Genomic DNA, 17500 nt, shown 5'->3' on the forward strand with positions numbered 1-17500 from the left:
ATTTCAGATTATTTGCACAAAATAGGAGTGATACAAATGTTAATATTTAGTAGAAATATATAATAAGCTGATTCATATTTCAGGGGTATATCATAAACAATGATACCCCTATGTCAAGAGGCATATAGCCAAATGGTGACAATATTTATGAGAGATTGAGTATAATAAGGAAACTTTAATCCTCACCGGGATTTGTTAACTGGATCGTTTAATAATCCGGGATGGGATATCCCTATGTGTATTTGTGGCTATCGCTTTCTATCCAAATGCTGTGAGAACCAGGGTGTGTTATCCTCACTGTAAACTCTCGGCTCTTTTCAATCAAAGTCTCGTGTCAAGAGAGTTGTGGTCAGCCATCTTGTGTTGAATCTTTTGTTCTACTGACAGTAATTCTTTCGCTTGAGCACACAGTACCTGCGATGTAAATATAAGGAGAGAGTGTCAACGAGCAGAGCAGCTGTGTAAATAAATAAACTCAGAAATACCTCGGGGCAGCGATCAACTCACTATGTATTTGCATATGTATCTGCTGCTGACACCATTTGCAGTCGTCGTAAATATGTGAGCTGTCTAAACCCATTTTGACAGAATTATCTGTTGGCATCAAGTTTGAATCTAGTTGGAATTTGCTGAAGTTAACTGGTACCAGTCTTATTTTGAGCTGGATTTCGTACCATTTCACCACCATAATTAAACCCGAACCTGAACTCTTGTAACCAGTTTGGTCAGAACTGTTCACGTTCAGTGTAACATATGTTATGTTTGGGATGAAACTTTCTAAATGACATTGTGTATTCATGTTCAAGTTCAAGTTTCCTTGAGAAACCAAACATGTTTAGGTGACGCCAGGATATGTGGATTCTAGACTGGACAATACGCCATTGTGTCCTTCGTTAGCAATTAAAGGACGCAATCAAGCGGTTGGAATATATGCTGAAAAGGATGGAAATTCAGGCCTACGTCATCAACAACGGTTTCCACAGCAACCTCAGTAATGACTTACCTCGGGACTGTCAAACTCCTGATTACACCGGAGGACTCGGCTGATCGATGAAGGGAGACAGCAAATGAGACGGTCGAAGAAAGGCACCATGTACTTGGTGTCCACGTCACCCACACGGTTCATGCCTGTTACCGGTGAAAAAGGAGAAATTACTTTGTGAATTATGGGAGTTTATAGCTACAACTAGTACTGCCACAAGATAGAATTGATCTTCAGCAACCCATGGATGTCGTAAGAGGCGCCTAACAGGATCGAGTGGTCAGGCTCGCTGACTGGGTTGACACATGTCATTGTATCCCGATTGCGTAGATCGATGCTTGTCATTAAACTTATCATAATGCTTACTACTACTATTGCTACTACTACTACTACTACTACTATTTCTACTACTACATCTACTACTACTACTACCATTACTACTACATCTACTACTACTATCACCATTACTACAACTACTATTTCTACTACTACTACTTCTACTACTACTACTACTACTACTACTACTATTTCTACTACTACTGGGGCGGTGGGGTAGTTTAGTGGTTAAAGCGTTGGCTCGTCACGCCGAAGACCCGGGTTCGAATCCCCACATGGGTACAATGAGTGAAGCCCATTTCTGGTGTCCCCCGCTGTGATATTGCTGGAATATTGCTAAAAGCGGCGTAAAACCAAACTCAGTCAGTCAGTCTACTACTACTACTATTTCTACGACTACTACTACTTCTACTCCCAATACTACTACTACTTCTACTACTACTACCACCATTACTATTACTACTATTTCTACTACTACTACTACTCCTACTACTACTTCTACTACCACCATTACTACTGCTACTATTTCTACTACTACTACTTCTACTCCTACTAGGCCCGTGAAGATCCGGGGTAGAATAGGTCTTCAGCAACCCATGTGCTTGCCATAAGAAGGCGACTATCTTGTCGTAAGAGGCGACTAACGGGATCGGGTGGTCAGTTTCGCTGACTTGGTTGACACATGTCATCGGTTCCCCATTGCGCAGATCGATGCTCATGCTGTGATCACTGGATTGTCTGGTCCAGACTCGATTATTTACAGACCGCCGCCATATAGCTGGAATATTGCTGAGTGTGGCGTAAAACTAAACTCACTCACTCACTCTACTCCTACTACTACTACTACTTCTACTACTACTACCACCATTACTACTACTACTATTACTCTACTACTACTACTTCTACTCCTACTACTACTACTACTACTACTACTACTACTACTACTACTACTACTACGTTTGCTCGAAGTGCTGTAATATCATCCCGATTAGACCGTCAGTGTGATTCGATTTTCCATTCTCACATTCCCCGGCTCCCCGTCTCTAAGTGGACAGCGTGAGGTACCCACCTGTAAGAACGCTGACCAACAGCCCTACTATGATGACAGTTGCTGTACCAATAGGTGTGTACCACAGGTAGGAGATAGAGTACAGCACAGTCAGACCGCTCCTGGAATAGATAGCCTAGTGGTTAACGGGTTCGCTCGTCACGCCGAATGTCCGAGCTCAGATCTCAAAATGGGAAAAGATTGTAAAGACCATTTCTGTTGTCCTCCGCCGTCATATTGCTAAAGGCGGTGTAGAACTATGGTCCCTCACACCGCACCTGAGTGAATATGGTTTTACGCCGCCTTTACCAATATTCCAACACCATAAATGGGCTTCACACATCGTAACACATGGGTACAATGTATGAAGCCCATTTCTTGTGTCCCCCGCGGTGATATTACTGGAATATTGCTAAATGCGGAGTCAAACTAAACTCACTCAAGACTACATCACTCGCTCACTTAATCATTAACACACAAATCACATCAACGCTAATTCAGTGGCTTCAATAATACAACACAAGCCCCACCTATTATTTTCTACGCCAGTCAGGAAACGGTATTCCGTTCGTGGGCGTGGCCTATTTGTTATTTGGTTTATTGAAACATAAACCAAAAATATGGTTTGCCAATCAAATGCCACGTACACATAAGCAAAGTATGTATTGTATTGACAACACAGAGCCTGTCCGACTCACGTTGGACTGTCCCTCATTGGTGTGGTAGCATCTGTCATTAAGGTTGTAGCTGCAGTGGATGGGGCGATGGTTGTGATGTTACTGAAGCTGCAGTTGCTGGTAGGGTAGGCTAGGACGGGCGGGCTACCGACCACAGTGTATGCTCCAATGCCTAACCACAATGGAAACGCCAGGCCACAGACACCACCAACGACGGCTCCCTGAAACACCAGAACAATATCGCTTTAACAAAAGTAAAGATTGACACAAAATACCAACGATCCCTTTGCAATACCATACGATGTTAGAACTACTTTCTATTTGTCATGTTCCTTGAGTGAGTGAGTGAGTGAGTGGGTAGGTGGGCTGGTGGGTGGGTGTCAGTGTACCACACCAATGAGGGACGGTCCGACGTGGCATTTGATTGGCAAACCATATGTTGGGGTTTGTTCAATAAACCGAATAACCGAAGAAGTGAGTGAGTGTAGTTTTACGCCGTTTTTGCAATATTCTAGCAATGCCACGGCGGCCGGGGACACCAGAAATGGGCTTCACACATTGTGCCCATGTGGGGAATCGAACGGTGTATTCGGTGTGACGAGCGAACGCTTAAACCACTACTGCTTCTACTACTGTTACCTCTACTACTACAGCTACTACTCCTTCTAGAGCTATTACTATGGCTACAACCGCTACTGCTACTGCTACAACTTCTACTGCTACAACTACTGCTAATGCGTCAAGGGTAGATATATTCTGGGCTACCGGTAGCATTTCCCATTCGTAATGTTTGCATGAAAACGTGTTTGTTCACGGCATACCTTTGATTTTAAGTACTAGAGGAAGGAAGGAAGTTAGCCCGCATTAGGCTTTCATTTATTTATTTGTGTGATTGTTGTTTAACACCACACTCAGCAATATTCACGTTAATTGCTGCGGTCTGTAAAGAATCAGACCAGACAATCCAGTGATTGAAATCAGGAATTATCCAGCATTGCACTTAGGATACCCCGACATGCATCATTAAGTATGACCACCGAGTCCCGTTATTCGCGTCGGGCCAACATATGAAATCCGACCAGACGTTGACAACCATTGTCAACGTCTGAATGCTATCTGGGCTAGCGCTCTTACGACAAACATAGCGACCCCGTATGATAAACATGGGTTATAACGACCAAATCTAACCCGGTTCACGGGTCGAGTACGCTATCCGTGACACGTATCTTCAAGCTTAATTCAATGGCTGCTGGATTCTGGCATGAGTTGTTTATCAAAGGAATTATTTTCAAAGTGCTTCAGAGACTCACAATCCAGTTGGCCCAGGGGAAGAAGGCGCCGAGGGCAAACATCCCCATCAGAGGCCCAGTAGCAGCTCCAGCAAAACTTAGGGCAGCCTGTATATATAACACAGAAATGTTGTTGAGAATAGTATGTGTGTAGCGACGCATATGTTCATGTGCGTGCGTGTATGTATGTGAGTGAGTGAATGAGTTAAAATTTAAGGTCACATCGGCAGTATTTCAGACATATCGTGACTGTGAAAATACCATATAAAAGTAAACTTGATCAATATAAATATCTATCAACGAAGGACAGTAAAATAACTATACTATCACAAATGTACATGTAAAACTAGCATGCAGTCATAAAATGGTATCACTACAGAGAGCGATATAAAACTGGGCTATAGATCGCCAGTCACTGAAGGCAGATCCCCATACTACAGACTGTAGGGCCCATGGGGACTTACAACACCTCTGCTGTGTGTGTGTGTGAGAGAGTGTGTGTAATCTTGTTCAAGTCCGGACTGATGGTGGTGTTAAATGAAGTAAAGTCAGGATCTGATTATCCAGGGATTAACACATCATTTGAATGTGCCCACGTAATTGACAAGAATATCTATGTTTCTAGCAGTATATGTCCAGAAATGAAAGGTTTCTGCATTAATGGGGTCACCTTATGAAACTTAAATGTAGCTCACTGGTCCCAAGGTCCCGATGTTAACCAACCTGAAGCACTGTTCCTCCCAGGTTTTTAGCCATAAAAGCCATAGCTGTGCCGGCGCCGCCGAATATTAGTACTAAAACAGTAATGGGGACATACAACACATGCTATATTTTGGATTAAACTTTCTTAGTAAAGTACAGACCACGGTGGCTGAGCGGGTTAGGCGGCTGACTTTGTGTTCTGGCGATTAGGTGCCTGACTCTGAAGGTGTGGGTTCGAATCCCGGATGGGACTCAACCCAACAAAGTACTAGAATCTGTACTTTACTAAGAAAGTGCAATCCCAAATTAGTCCAGGAGGAGGCAGCTGGAAAATTTCAAATCGTAGCCTCCCCAGTACTGATTTTGTTTGACACTATTTTCACTTAGTATGATGTCTTGGGCTCATGAAAAGGCCTGTAATACTCTCAGATTGTGGTATCAGGGTTTTTTTACAGGACATTATATGTGGTGGGGGTCTGCGAGCATTTTCGTCACATTTGGTTTGCTGCCCGACAACACCTCAAAGTTAATCATTTAAAGTTTTACTACTATCAATCTGATCACTTTCATTTTGACTTCTGTGTAGTGCTAAAGGATGTAGTTATTTGACATAATTTTGAAATGAAAATAAAAATCAAAATGGCCGCCATTTTGTTTTGTCGTGTTTTTCCTTCTCAGCACTTAAATTTACATAAAAATGAACACTGAATGTTTCCATTTACATCCAAAGTTGATATGTTTTATGTGTTTTGACACTTATTTCTCCTAGAGTGATGGCTTGGGCACAAAACAAGTCATTTTGTATGGTCATAGCATGGTAATTAAATGTTTTACAGCTTATTCTTTCAGACAGGGGTATTTTTGCAGTTCTCCGACTTTTCATGGAAATGTGTGAGAGTGATTTATTTAATGGCAGTTAACATTATTTTTGCTACTAAAACAAGTTGTTTTGTTTTCTCTTTACTTCTAGAGTGACGGCATGTTATTAGGAATGTATACATATTACCCAGAATTCAAAATGGCAGCCAAAATTGCCGCCATTGTAGTTTAACTACATATACTTAGTGGAGGACTAAATTTGTACTGATATGAAATCCAAACAACTCATATGGTGTCTAATGTTTAATACAGTATAGGAATAGAGCTAAATTTCAATGATATGGTCAATCAAAGCTTCACACTCCTAAAATATTTGATGAAATAACATTATCAAAAGTGTTTGAAAACTATGCTTCATGGCTGATAGCTACGTCTAAGCTTTGGTTGTAGGTATTCAAATTGTTCTATCAGATAACTCTTAATCACTTTTGATACACCCATAAGCTTGCAATTACCCTCCTTTTCACTTTCTTTCATTTCATATGTTACTTCATGTCAGAATCGGACCTGTGAAGATCCGGGTTAGAATTGACCTTCAATAACCCATGCTTGTCGTAAGAGGCGACTAACGGGATCTGGATCTTGACTAAAACAGAAATCATGAAAAACAACCTAATATTTTAGCCACTATTGTCTTGTGTCCTTCAGAGAGTCTGTCTTCCAGGAATGGTTTCAGCATGTCCTCCCAGACTACCGCCGTCACGGCACTAAGACACGAGGGAGACAGTGCTGCAGCAATAAAACAAGAGGTGTACTGGTTTACAGACGCATGAGAACAAAGTATTACTACAATAAAACAAGAGGTGTATTAGTTTACAGACACATGAGAACACAGTATTACTACAATAAAACAAGAGGTGTACTGGTTTACAGAAACATGGGAACACAGTATTACTACAATAAAACAAGAGGTGTACTGGTTTACAGACACATGAGAACACAGTATTACTACAATAAAACAAGAGGTGTACTGCTTTACAGACACATGAGAACACAGTATTACTACAATAAAACAAGAGGTGTATTAGTTTACAGAAACATGAGAACACAGTATTACTACAATAAAACAAGAGGTGTACTGGTTTACAGACACATGAGAACAGTATTTCTACAATAAAACAAGAGGTGTGCTGGTTTACAGAAACATGAGAACACAGTATTACTACAATAAAACAAGAAGTGTACTGGTTCATAGAGACACGAGGACACGGTACTACAGCCATAAAATAAGCAAACAGTAGGTGGAATGGTGAATCAGGGCACGAGGGTGTGGTGCTACAATAAGCAACCAATAGGTGGAATGGTGGATCAGGGCACGAGGATGTGGTGCTACAATAAGGAAACAATAGGTGGAATCCTCGTGGTGCTACAATAAGCAAACAATAGGTGGAATGGTGGATCAGGGCACGAGGTTGTGGTGCTACAATAAGCAAACAATAGGTGGAATCCTCGTGGTTGTACAATAAGGAAACAATAGGTGGAATCCTCGTGGTGCTACAATAAGCAACCAATAGGTGGAATGGTGGATCAGGGCACGAGGATGTGGTGCTACAATAAGCAAACAATAGGTGGAATCCTCGTGGTGCTACAATAAGCAAACAATAGGTGGAATGGTGGATCAGGGCACGAGGTTGTGGTGCTACAATAAGGAAACAATAGGTGGAATCCTCGTGGTGCTACAATAAGCAACCAATAGGTGGAATGGTGGATCAGGGCACGAGGATGTTGTGCTACAATAAGGAAACAATAGGTGGAATCCTCGTGGTGCTACAATAAGCAAACAATAGGTGGAATGGTGGATCAGGGCACGAGGTTGTGGTGCTACAATAAGCAAACAATAGGTGGAATCCTCGTGGTTGTACAATAAGCAAACAATAGGTGGAATGGTGGATCAAGGCACGAAGATGGGGTGCTACAATAAGCAAACAATAGGCGGAATGGTGGATCAGAGCAGGAGGATGTGGTGCTACAATAAGGAAACAATAGGTGGAATCCTCGTGGTGCTACAATAAGCAACCAATAGGTGGAATGGTGGATCAGGGCACGAGGATGTGGTGCTACAATAAGCAAACAATAGGTGGAATCCTCGTGGTGCTACAATAAGCAAACAATAGGTGGAATGGTGGATCAGGGCACGAGGTTGTGGTGCTACAATAAGCAAACAATAGGTGGAATCCTCGTGGTTGTACAATAAGCAAACAATAGGTGGAATGGTGGATCAAGGCACGAAGATGGGGTGCTACAATAAGCAAACAATAGGTGGAATCCTCGTGGTGCTACAATAAGCAAACAATAGGTGGAATGGTGGATCAGGGCACGAGGTTGTGGTGCTACAATAAGCAAACAATAGGTGGAATCCTCGTGGTTGTACAATAAGCAAACAATAGGTGGAATGGTGGATCAAGGCACGCGAGATGGGGTGCTACAATAAGCAAACAATAGGTGGAATGGTCGATGGGGCACGAGGATGTGAACAAACAATAAGTGAAACAATGGTGGTGGAATCCGGATGGTGCTACAATAAGCAACCAATAGGTGGAATGGTGGATCAGGGCACGAGGATGTGGTGCTACAATAAGCAAACAATAGGTGGAATCCTCGTGGTGCTACAATAAGCAAACAATAGGTGGAATGGTGGATCAGGGCACGAGGTTGTGGTGCTACAATAAGCAAACAATAGGTGGAATCCTCGTGGTTGTACAATAAGCAAACAATAGGTGGAATGGTGGATCAAGGCACGAAGATGGGGTGCTACAATAAGCAAACAATAGGCGGAATGGTGGATCAGGGCACGAAGATTGGGTGCTACAATAAGGAAACAATAGGTGGAATGGTGGATCAGGGCACAAGGATGTGGTGCTACAATAAGCAAACAATAGGTGGAATGGTGGATCAGGGCACGAAGATGGGGTGCTACAAAAGCCAACATGTGTTGACACGTACTGACACGGCAAACTAATATTCACACTAGAATATGTACTTTTAAAATGTACTAGAAGCTGTAATTTACTGAGAAAGTGTACTTCCAAATATAACATATGTTACATTTGACCAGTTTCTAAATAGCATTGAGCATTCGTGTGTTGGATTACTGAGTGTCTACTATATACAGTGCTACATACCTTAGCGTCCCGCTGAACAGACAGGCGATGAACAATCCGGGCACCCCGGGGTAGTCTAGCACCTCCATCACGAAGTACGGCAGAAGCTGGGATCAAACAGGAAATAGAGATATTGTCATCTTTGTTTCGAATCAATTATATCTCTATAGAGATTGGCAAAAAAGGCACCTGCTACACGAGCTGTGTGGGGTCGAGCGTTGTCGCGTTGGAACAGCTCCCCCTGGCGGTTAAAGGTGGAAGGAGGTGAGGTCATAGGATTTGGTCGATGTTGCAGTTTGCTGTAAAATTGCCTTGAACCACCACTAGGTCTCAGCTACCCGTGTAGGACATGGCTCCCCACACCATGATGCTTTTGTCCACCTATCGAACGCAGTTCAGCGCACAAAGGTCGTGTGGACGTCGATAGACACGTTGTCTCCCATCCCGTCGTTGCATGATCCCCAGTTCCATGCCTGTACTCTGTTGCACCATTGAACACGTCGTTGTCGGTGTAGTCGTGTCAGGAGAGGTCCATCTTTTGGTCGATATGCTCGAATTGCCACTTCTCTCAGACGATTTCTGATGGTTTGGTCGGACATTCTTCGAAGACCAGGCACCTGTCCTGCAGTGTCCGCTGCTGTAGCAAATCAGTGACGAAGGTGAAACACCCGGATGAATCGGTCCGACGATCTTGGGTCGAATTGAAGCGGGTGTATCTTTGCCATAATTGAGATATGATGCTGTGGTGGACTTTAAAGTGTCTTGCAACAGCAGACTGTTACTCCGCTGCCCCCAAACGTCCAATGGCGATATTTCGGTCAGTAGCATTCAATACTTTGTTTACGTCATCAATTTCCGTAATGAAATAATGAATTTGGTTTGGCCTTTTATAGTCGCGCAATACACAACAACCACGATATGATTAACGGGATTCAAACATGGGAATTGTCATAATGACGATTGCTGTAAAAGTACATGATTAACTGGGACAACACTATGCATATCGATTGCATTTTAGAAAGATGTTTATTGTTGTTTGTTTTATGCCGCACTTAGTGATATTTCAGCTAAATGGCGGCCGTTTGCAAAAAATGAGTCTGAGACAGACAACCCAGTGATCAACAGAATGAGCATCGATCTATGCAACAGGGATACGATGACAAGTAGGCGACCCTGAACACCCGTTGGTTGCCTCTTACGGCAAGCATGGGTTACTTAAGATCAATTCTAACCCACGAAAATGGAAGTTGACGTCAGGCTTTGTACCAATTCCGGAATTGAACCCTTTAACCACCACATACCTGGTTGGAGTTTCCGATGTATTTGGCTGACAGAGGGTCACAGCCCCTAATGGCATAGTAGGCGAAGATTGTGATTCCTGCCAGGCACAGAATGGTCAGCATTAGCAGCACCCCGACAGCGTTCATCAGCAGTGATCTGTAGAGATTGTTGATAATAATAATGATAATAACAATAATAATGGATATTTTTAGCGCGCTTTTTTCCACCCACTGATACATGTTCAAGGCGCTACATAAAAGCATACATACAATGCATACAGAGGATAAAATAGTAAAATAAGTATACATTGACATTGATGACAGAAAGATTGATTTTAGGGATAGGCTTTGGAAAGAAAGTAAGTCTTCAACTTAATTTTGAAAGTTTCCAATGTGGGAGACTGCTTTATGTGGAGAGGGAGAGAATTCCACAGAGTAGGACCTCTTGCCAAAAGAAGAAAGGAGAACTTTGGGAATGGATAGAAGACATTGGTCTTGAGATCTGAGAGTTCTGGTAGGGGAGTACACAGTGAGAAGTTCAGAGTGATATGAAGGAGCTTGATTCTGCAAACATTTATACACAATCCAAAGAAGTTTCAAGTCTATCCGGAACTTGATTGGAAGCCAGTGTAATGATGAGAGTACAGGGGTGAGATGTCCGTTGGTGAGTCCGTATAGAAGGCTATTACAGTAATCCAATCTGGATGTTACAAGGCATCTCACAAGTGTGATTAGTTTGTCTGGGGCTTAACCACAAGGCTACCCCTACCACCCCACGTAACTGGGATACGATGACATGTGTCAACCAAGTCAGCTACACTGACCACCCGATCCCGTTGGTCGCCTCTTACAACAAGCACGGGTTGCTGAAGACCAGTTTTAACCCGGATCTTCACGGGTTTGATCTGAACAGAAGGGGAGAACAGGTCACAGTATAATATGTATCACAATACGTACGCACATTCAGGTCACATCTTGACTTCAATATGGAGGAGAAGCTTCCAGAGGAGAAGCTTGCAGTAGCATATTGGTACCGGCTAGTTTAGTTGTAAACTTGAAACGTTAATTTTAATTCACGTAAATGCAGGAGTGTGCCACTGAAAGTACTGTAAGTGAATTAGCAGGCATGTTGACTTATATCGACACGGGCGGTGGGGTAGCCTAGCGGTTAAAGCGTTCACTCCTCACGCCGAAGGCGTGTGTTCGATTCCCCACATGGGTACAATGTGTGAAGCCCATTTCTGGTGTCCCCCGCCGTGATAAGGCTGGAATATTGCCAAAAGCGGCGTAAAACCTAACTCACTCACTCACTCTTGCATCGACACAGATAATACGAGTGAAACCTAACGATGCACCGGTGAAGCGGAGTGGCCTTCATCTTGAGTGAGTTTTACGCTGCTTTCAGCAAGGTACCAGCCACTGAGGGATCAAATAGTAGGTGTTTTGTGCGTTTGTTGCTTCACGCCGCGGTCACAGAACACCAGTTATACATCGCAATACATGTAACCAGTCTCGGTCAGACAACGCCCAACTCCGCCAGGGTACGATGACATGCAAACATCATTGATATGACTATCCTTTCCGATGAATCTATACAACAAACAAAAAATGCCGAGGATATATTCTCACCAGTTACGATCAACAAGTTTTGGAGTTTTCCATTCGCTAGGATGAGAGTAGATTATACTAAAAGAATTGAGTTTTACATCTTACATTCGATCTTAACTACCCACGATAGCTGTACTTACATCCGGGCTTTCTTCAGTGTAGGCACAGCACAAAAGCGTTGTATGCTAGCCTGGTTGACCCCATAGGTTCCAGTCCATGCTATGGTTCCACCAACAACTAGAGACCAAAACGTATGACGGGTTGTGGGCGAGGGGTCGAAACTAAAGCGATAAAAACACGTGTAAATACACATGAAGCAATTATCTGCCGAAACAATCTCCTTCAGACGTGAAAAGCAGCTGTGTCAACAGCGGTGACAATTATACAAATGGATCACATAAAGTGATAATAATAATAAAAATAATAATAATCATCAGGGAGTCCAATGTCAAAACGGCAAAAGGCAATTTTTGAGAAAATTAAAATTACAATACAAGACAACAAAAGAAAGGGTACTTCTCCAAATTGTCGATTCCCTTAAGGCCAAAATAAAGGTTTGGACTGAAAGAAAGAAAAAATGGGAAAATAAAAATAAGTTCATCTAACAAAATAAAGTTTTTAGAAACAATGAAAAGCACTTCTACAGGCAACTGAAAACAAAGGGTGATGGTGAACATGACAAACGGCCTCCCATGGATACCAATGAAAAGTTCTGGAAACAGTTGTGGTCTGTACCCGGCAACTATAACCTTGAGGCACCATGGATCCGTGATTATGACCATGCAATGCATGAGAAGGTAACTAGGTCGTTTGTCTGTTACATCTCACCAGATTGCCTGAAAAGTGTTACAAAAAAGACCAAATCTAATACAGCCCCAGGGCCTGATGGCATTCGAAATCGGTATTGGAAACTGTTCCCCTGTGTCCAAACACCATTACTACACTGTTTCAGTTCTCTCGTGGACACAGGTGATGTTCCTCAATGGTTCTGCAAAGGTCGCACAATACTTCTCCCCAAGAAAGGAGACTTGACTGATCCCAAAAACTTCCGCCCTATCACATGTTTGAATACACAATACAAATATTCACAGGGTGTTTGACAAACCTCGTGTCATCTTACTGCTCTTCCAATGATATCATTTACAGAGAGCAGAAGGGAGCAAGAAAGGAATGTTGGGGGTGCAAAGATCAACTCCTTGTACAGAAAATGATTTTGGAAGAGGCTAACGCATATCACCGCAACCTCTCCATGTGCTGGATTGACTACAAAAAAGCATGCGACTCTGTTCCTCACGAATGGATTCTGAAGTCTCTTCTTTGTATTGACCTCCCTGAGCGACTACTTGATTTACTCAAATCTTTAATGAGTTGCTGGTCGACTCAACTTGAGATGTACCCGCAAGGGCAGGTGCAGACTTCGGAATCTATTCCAATTAAAAGGGGAATTTTCCAGGGGGACTCTTTTAGTCCTTTGCTTTTTTGTTTGTCTCTAAATCCTTTGAGCTTTCTGCTCAACAGAGAGGAGGGTTACCATCCCGGACCTCCTCAGCACAGATCCCCAACACCGCTTACTCATCTCCTTTACATGGATGACATCGAGCTCCTTGCCAAAGGAGATACCAATTTGAAAGAACAGGTTCTCCTTGTCGAGTCCTTTTCTAATGATATTGGCATGACATTTGGACTCGACAAATGTAATATTCTTCATTTGAAACGTGGCAAGGTAACTAATGATGGATCGGTCAAGTTACAAGGGGGAGGAGTTATTGAGCACCTTGTGGAAAATCAGTCCTTCACCTATCTTGGAATGCAAGTTCGGGACAAGCTCCAGAATGCCCAGATTCAAAACAAACTTCTGGCCGAGTATAAATCTCGCTTAAAGAAAATCTGGAGCTCAGAGCTAAATGCTCGAAACAAAGTCAAAGCTACCAATACTTTTGCTGTGCCAGTCCTCTCCTATTCCTTTGGAGTAGTTGATTGGACAAAACAAGATATCCAGAGTCTTGACCGCCTGACCAGAAGGATCATGTCTGATAACAGAGCACACCATCCTCGTTCCTCTCTTAACCGTTTATACATGCCAATCAGTTCTGGAGGTCGGGGTTTGATTAATGTGGAGGCTCTTCATGATAGAATTTTATTGTGTCCTTTTGCACATATTTATTTATCGGATGATCCTCTAGTGATGCATGTGAAGAATCATGATGAAAGCAAGAAATTCCACAGCTATTTTAAGCGTGCCAAGGTTGTTGGACAGAATCTGAGATTTCAGGTTGATTTTGTTGATGGCGATGTACTGCTGGACGGTACAGTGATGGGAGTAAACCAGGTGAAGTCCTTCACCAAGTCTGCTCAGAGTCGGTCTTTCGTGGAGAAGCTTTCTGAGAAGCCATTGCATCGTGTGTACATGCAGTGTGTTGAACAGAATAGCAATCCCACCGACTCCTTCGCCTGGATGAAGTCGGCTGGTCTTTCTTTTTGCTGCTCAGGACCAGTCACTTCCCACTCGCAATCGCCTTAATGTGATTCTTAAAGAAAATATCAATATGAAATGTCGACTTTGCAATGAATTCACGGAGACTGTCCAACACCTTGTCAGTGGATGCCCTTCCTTGGCACAAACAGCATATCTTAAACGACATGATGGCATGGCTCGTTGCTTTTACTACCGTCTCCGACATGCCTCTGGCTTTGACTCGAGGTCCATCCATGGTACGACCCTGAACATGGCCAGGGCGTCATGGAAAATGATGCTTTCAAACTTCTCTGGAATAGGCCCATATACAGCCTCAGAAGAATTCCTGCCAACAAACCCGATCTTGTCCTTTTTGAAAAAGCCAATGAAATTATTTATATCATTGAATTTTATGTCCCTTTTGACACCATGGTGCAATGTGATTGGCAAGATTAAGGAAAAGCATGATAAATATGCAGACCTCGCCTTTGAAATGTCTCGCTTGCATCCCAAGTACACTGTCGTCAGGCTCCCCATTGTTCTCGGTGCCCTTGGTTTGGTACCTCCTGATCTCTTGACGCAGATCAGGAGAGTGCCCGGGTTCTCCACCGGGAGTACAGCCCTTCTGACACTCTGGGTAATGCAGAAGGCTGCAGTGTTGGGGAGCCTTCATATTCTCCGGAAAGTTCTTGGTGGGTATGACTAGGCAGCATTTCCTGGGAGAAGTCCCATTCGCTGTCTGGGCTGCGTGTAGACGGGGCAAGAACCCTGAGCTGATGATGAGCCTTACCAGCCTGACTGTGCCAGGATCACTCGAACCCTCTCTGCTGCATACAATCTTTAATCTGTAAAACATAATAATAATAATAATGTGGGTTTTTATATAGCGCTACACCCAGGTACTAATACCCGCTCATGGCGCTAATGATTCCGTATGTTCTTGAAAAGGGTAAGCACATCCTGCTCTGGCAGTACCGATCACTCCAGTAAAACACCTGGACAATGATCAGAAATCCAGACACACCTGAGGGGATAAACTGATTTTGTTAAGACTTGAAACGAGTATAAACTCTGAACTATGTCTGCCGTGTACAAGATTCTGCTGTATGACGAACGATATCTATGAATTAAATGTTTTGTTAAAAACAGTATGGTGTAGCTTTAGAGATATAGAGATATATTTATTCAGTAGTTCGGCCTCACAGCCAAGAATACGATTGTATTTCGATACAACACATGTCACCTGTAACATATGCTATATTGGGGATTACACTTTCTCAGTATAGTAGGGGCGGTGGGGTAGTCTAGTGGTTAAAGCGTTGGCTCGTCACGCCGAAGACCCGGGTTCGAATCCCCACTTGGGTACAATGAATGAAGCCCATTTCTGGTGTCCCCCGCCGTGATATTGCTGAAATATTGCTAAAAGCGGCGTAAAACCAAACTCAGTCAGTCAGTCAGTCAGTATAGTACAGATATTAGTACCTTGTTGGGTTGATCCGGGATTCGAACCGACACCCTCAGAGTCAGTCACCGCGGCTTAGGCGGTTGACTTGCTGTGTTGGCGGTTAGGGTCGAGAGAAGGTTAGGGCAGTAAACATCTCAGCTCAGTACAACTCTGGTAAGTCCAGGCCCAGAGCACGCCGAAGGCCCGGGTTCGATTCCCCACATGGGCACAATGTGTTAAGCCCATTTCTGGTGTCCCCCGCCGTGATATTGCTGGAATATTGCTAAAAGCGGCATAAAACTAAACTCAGTCAGTCAGTCAGCCAGGCCCAGAGAGTAGCAATCCAATAAAAAACCAAGTGAAAGTGAAGACCGTTAAAGTAGGTATCTTACTGAATAAAACTGGGATAAGTGAAGACCAAGACAGTTAACTCACTGAGAGAACTTGAAACAGTTAGGATCAAGGCAGTAGCAGTTTAATTGCCAAAACTGGTGAAAGTGAACACCCTGAAAGTAGCTACCTCATTGAGAGAACTGGAGCCAGTGAAGATCAAGCCAGTAGCAGGTTAATTACCAAAACTGGTGAAAGTCAACACCCTGAAAGTATCTACCTCAATGAGAGAACTGGAGTCAGTGAAGATCAAGGAAGTAGTAGTTTAATTTCCAAATCTGGTGAAAGTGAACACCCTAAAAGTAGCTACCTCAGTGAGAAAACTGGAGCCAGTGAAGATCAAGGCAGTAGTAGTTTAATTACCAAAACTGGTGAAAGTCAACTGAAAGTGAAGCACCCTGAAAGTAGCTACCTCATTGAGAGAACTGGAGCCAGTGAAGATCTAGGTAGTAGCAGTTTAATTACCAAAACTGGTGAAAGTCAACACCCTGAAAGTAGCTACCTCATTGAGAGAACTAGAGCCAGTGAAGATCTAGGTAGTAGCAGTTTAATTACCAAAACTGGTGAAAGTCAACACCCTGAAAGTAGCTACCTCACATTGAGAGAACTGGAGCCAGTGAAGATCAAGGCAGTAGCAGTTTAATTACCAAAACTGGTGAAAGTCAACACCCTGAAAGTAGCTACCTCACTGAGAGAACTCGAGCCAGTGAAGATCTAGGTAGTAGCAGTTTAATTACCAAAACTGGTGAAAGTCAACACCCTGAAAGTAGCTACCTCATTGAGAGAACTGGAGCCAGTGAAGATCTAGGTAGTAGCAGTTTAATTACCAAAACTGGTGAAAGTCAACACCCTGAAAGTAGCTACCTCATTGAGAGAACTGGAGCCAGTGAAGATCTAGGCAGTAGCAGTTTAATTACCAAAACTGGTGAAAGTCAACACCCTGAAAGTAGCTACCTCATTGAGAGAACTGGAGCCAGTGAAGATCAAGGCAGTAGCAGTTTAATTACCAAAACTGGTGAAAGTCAACACCCTGAAAGTAGCTACCTCATTGAGAGAACTGGAGCCAGTGAAGATCAAGGCAGTAGTAGTTTAATTACCAAAACTGGTGAAAGTCAACACCCTGAAAGTAGCTACCTCATTGAGAGAACTGGAGCCAGTGAAGATCAAGGCAGTAGCAGTTTAATTACCAAAACTGGTGAAAGTCAACACCCTGAAAGTAGCTACCTCATTGAGAGAACTTTAGCCAGTGAAGATCAAGGCAGTAGCAGTTTAATTACCAAAACTGGTGAAAGTCAACACCCTGAAAGTA

The 17500-nt window shown here is 43.1% G+C and overlaps 1 protein-coding gene across 1 annotated transcript in view; it reads right to left on the reverse strand.

The window, feature by feature from the left end:
- LOC124266856 (sodium-coupled monocarboxylate transporter 1-like) overlaps positions 1–17500 on the reverse strand; it is a 27289-nt gene that overhangs the window by 964 nt on the left and 8825 nt on the right. Inside the window, exons 7-17 of the mRNA XM_046701666.1 lie at positions 12043–12183; positions 10316–10451; positions 9036–9121; positions 6885–6886; positions 6526–6642; positions 5056–5126; positions 4354–4440; positions 3065–3264; positions 2388–2488; positions 1004–1128; positions 1–414 (exon numbers count right to left, since the gene is read on the reverse strand). The exon at positions 1–414 is cut by the window's left edge and continues 964 nt beyond it. Coding sequence (XP_046557622.1) covers positions 322–414; positions 1004–1128; positions 2388–2488; positions 3065–3264; positions 4354–4440; positions 5056–5126; positions 6526–6642; positions 6885–6886; positions 9036–9121; positions 10316–10451; positions 12043–12183 — 1159 coding nt within the window. The 3' untranslated portion in view covers positions 1–321. The remainder of the gene's footprint in view (positions 415–1003; positions 1129–2387; positions 2489–3064; positions 3265–4353; positions 4441–5055; positions 5127–6525; positions 6643–6884; positions 6887–9035; positions 9122–10315; positions 10452–12042; positions 12184–17500) is intronic.

Source organism: Haliotis rubra, unplaced genomic scaffold (genome assembly GCF_003918875.1).
Source record: "Haliotis rubra isolate DU_JTF1 unplaced genomic scaffold, ASM391887v1 Scf1283, whole genome shotgun sequence".
Lineage (NCBI taxonomy): Eukaryota > Metazoa > Mollusca > Gastropoda > Lepetellida > Haliotidae > Haliotis > Haliotis rubra.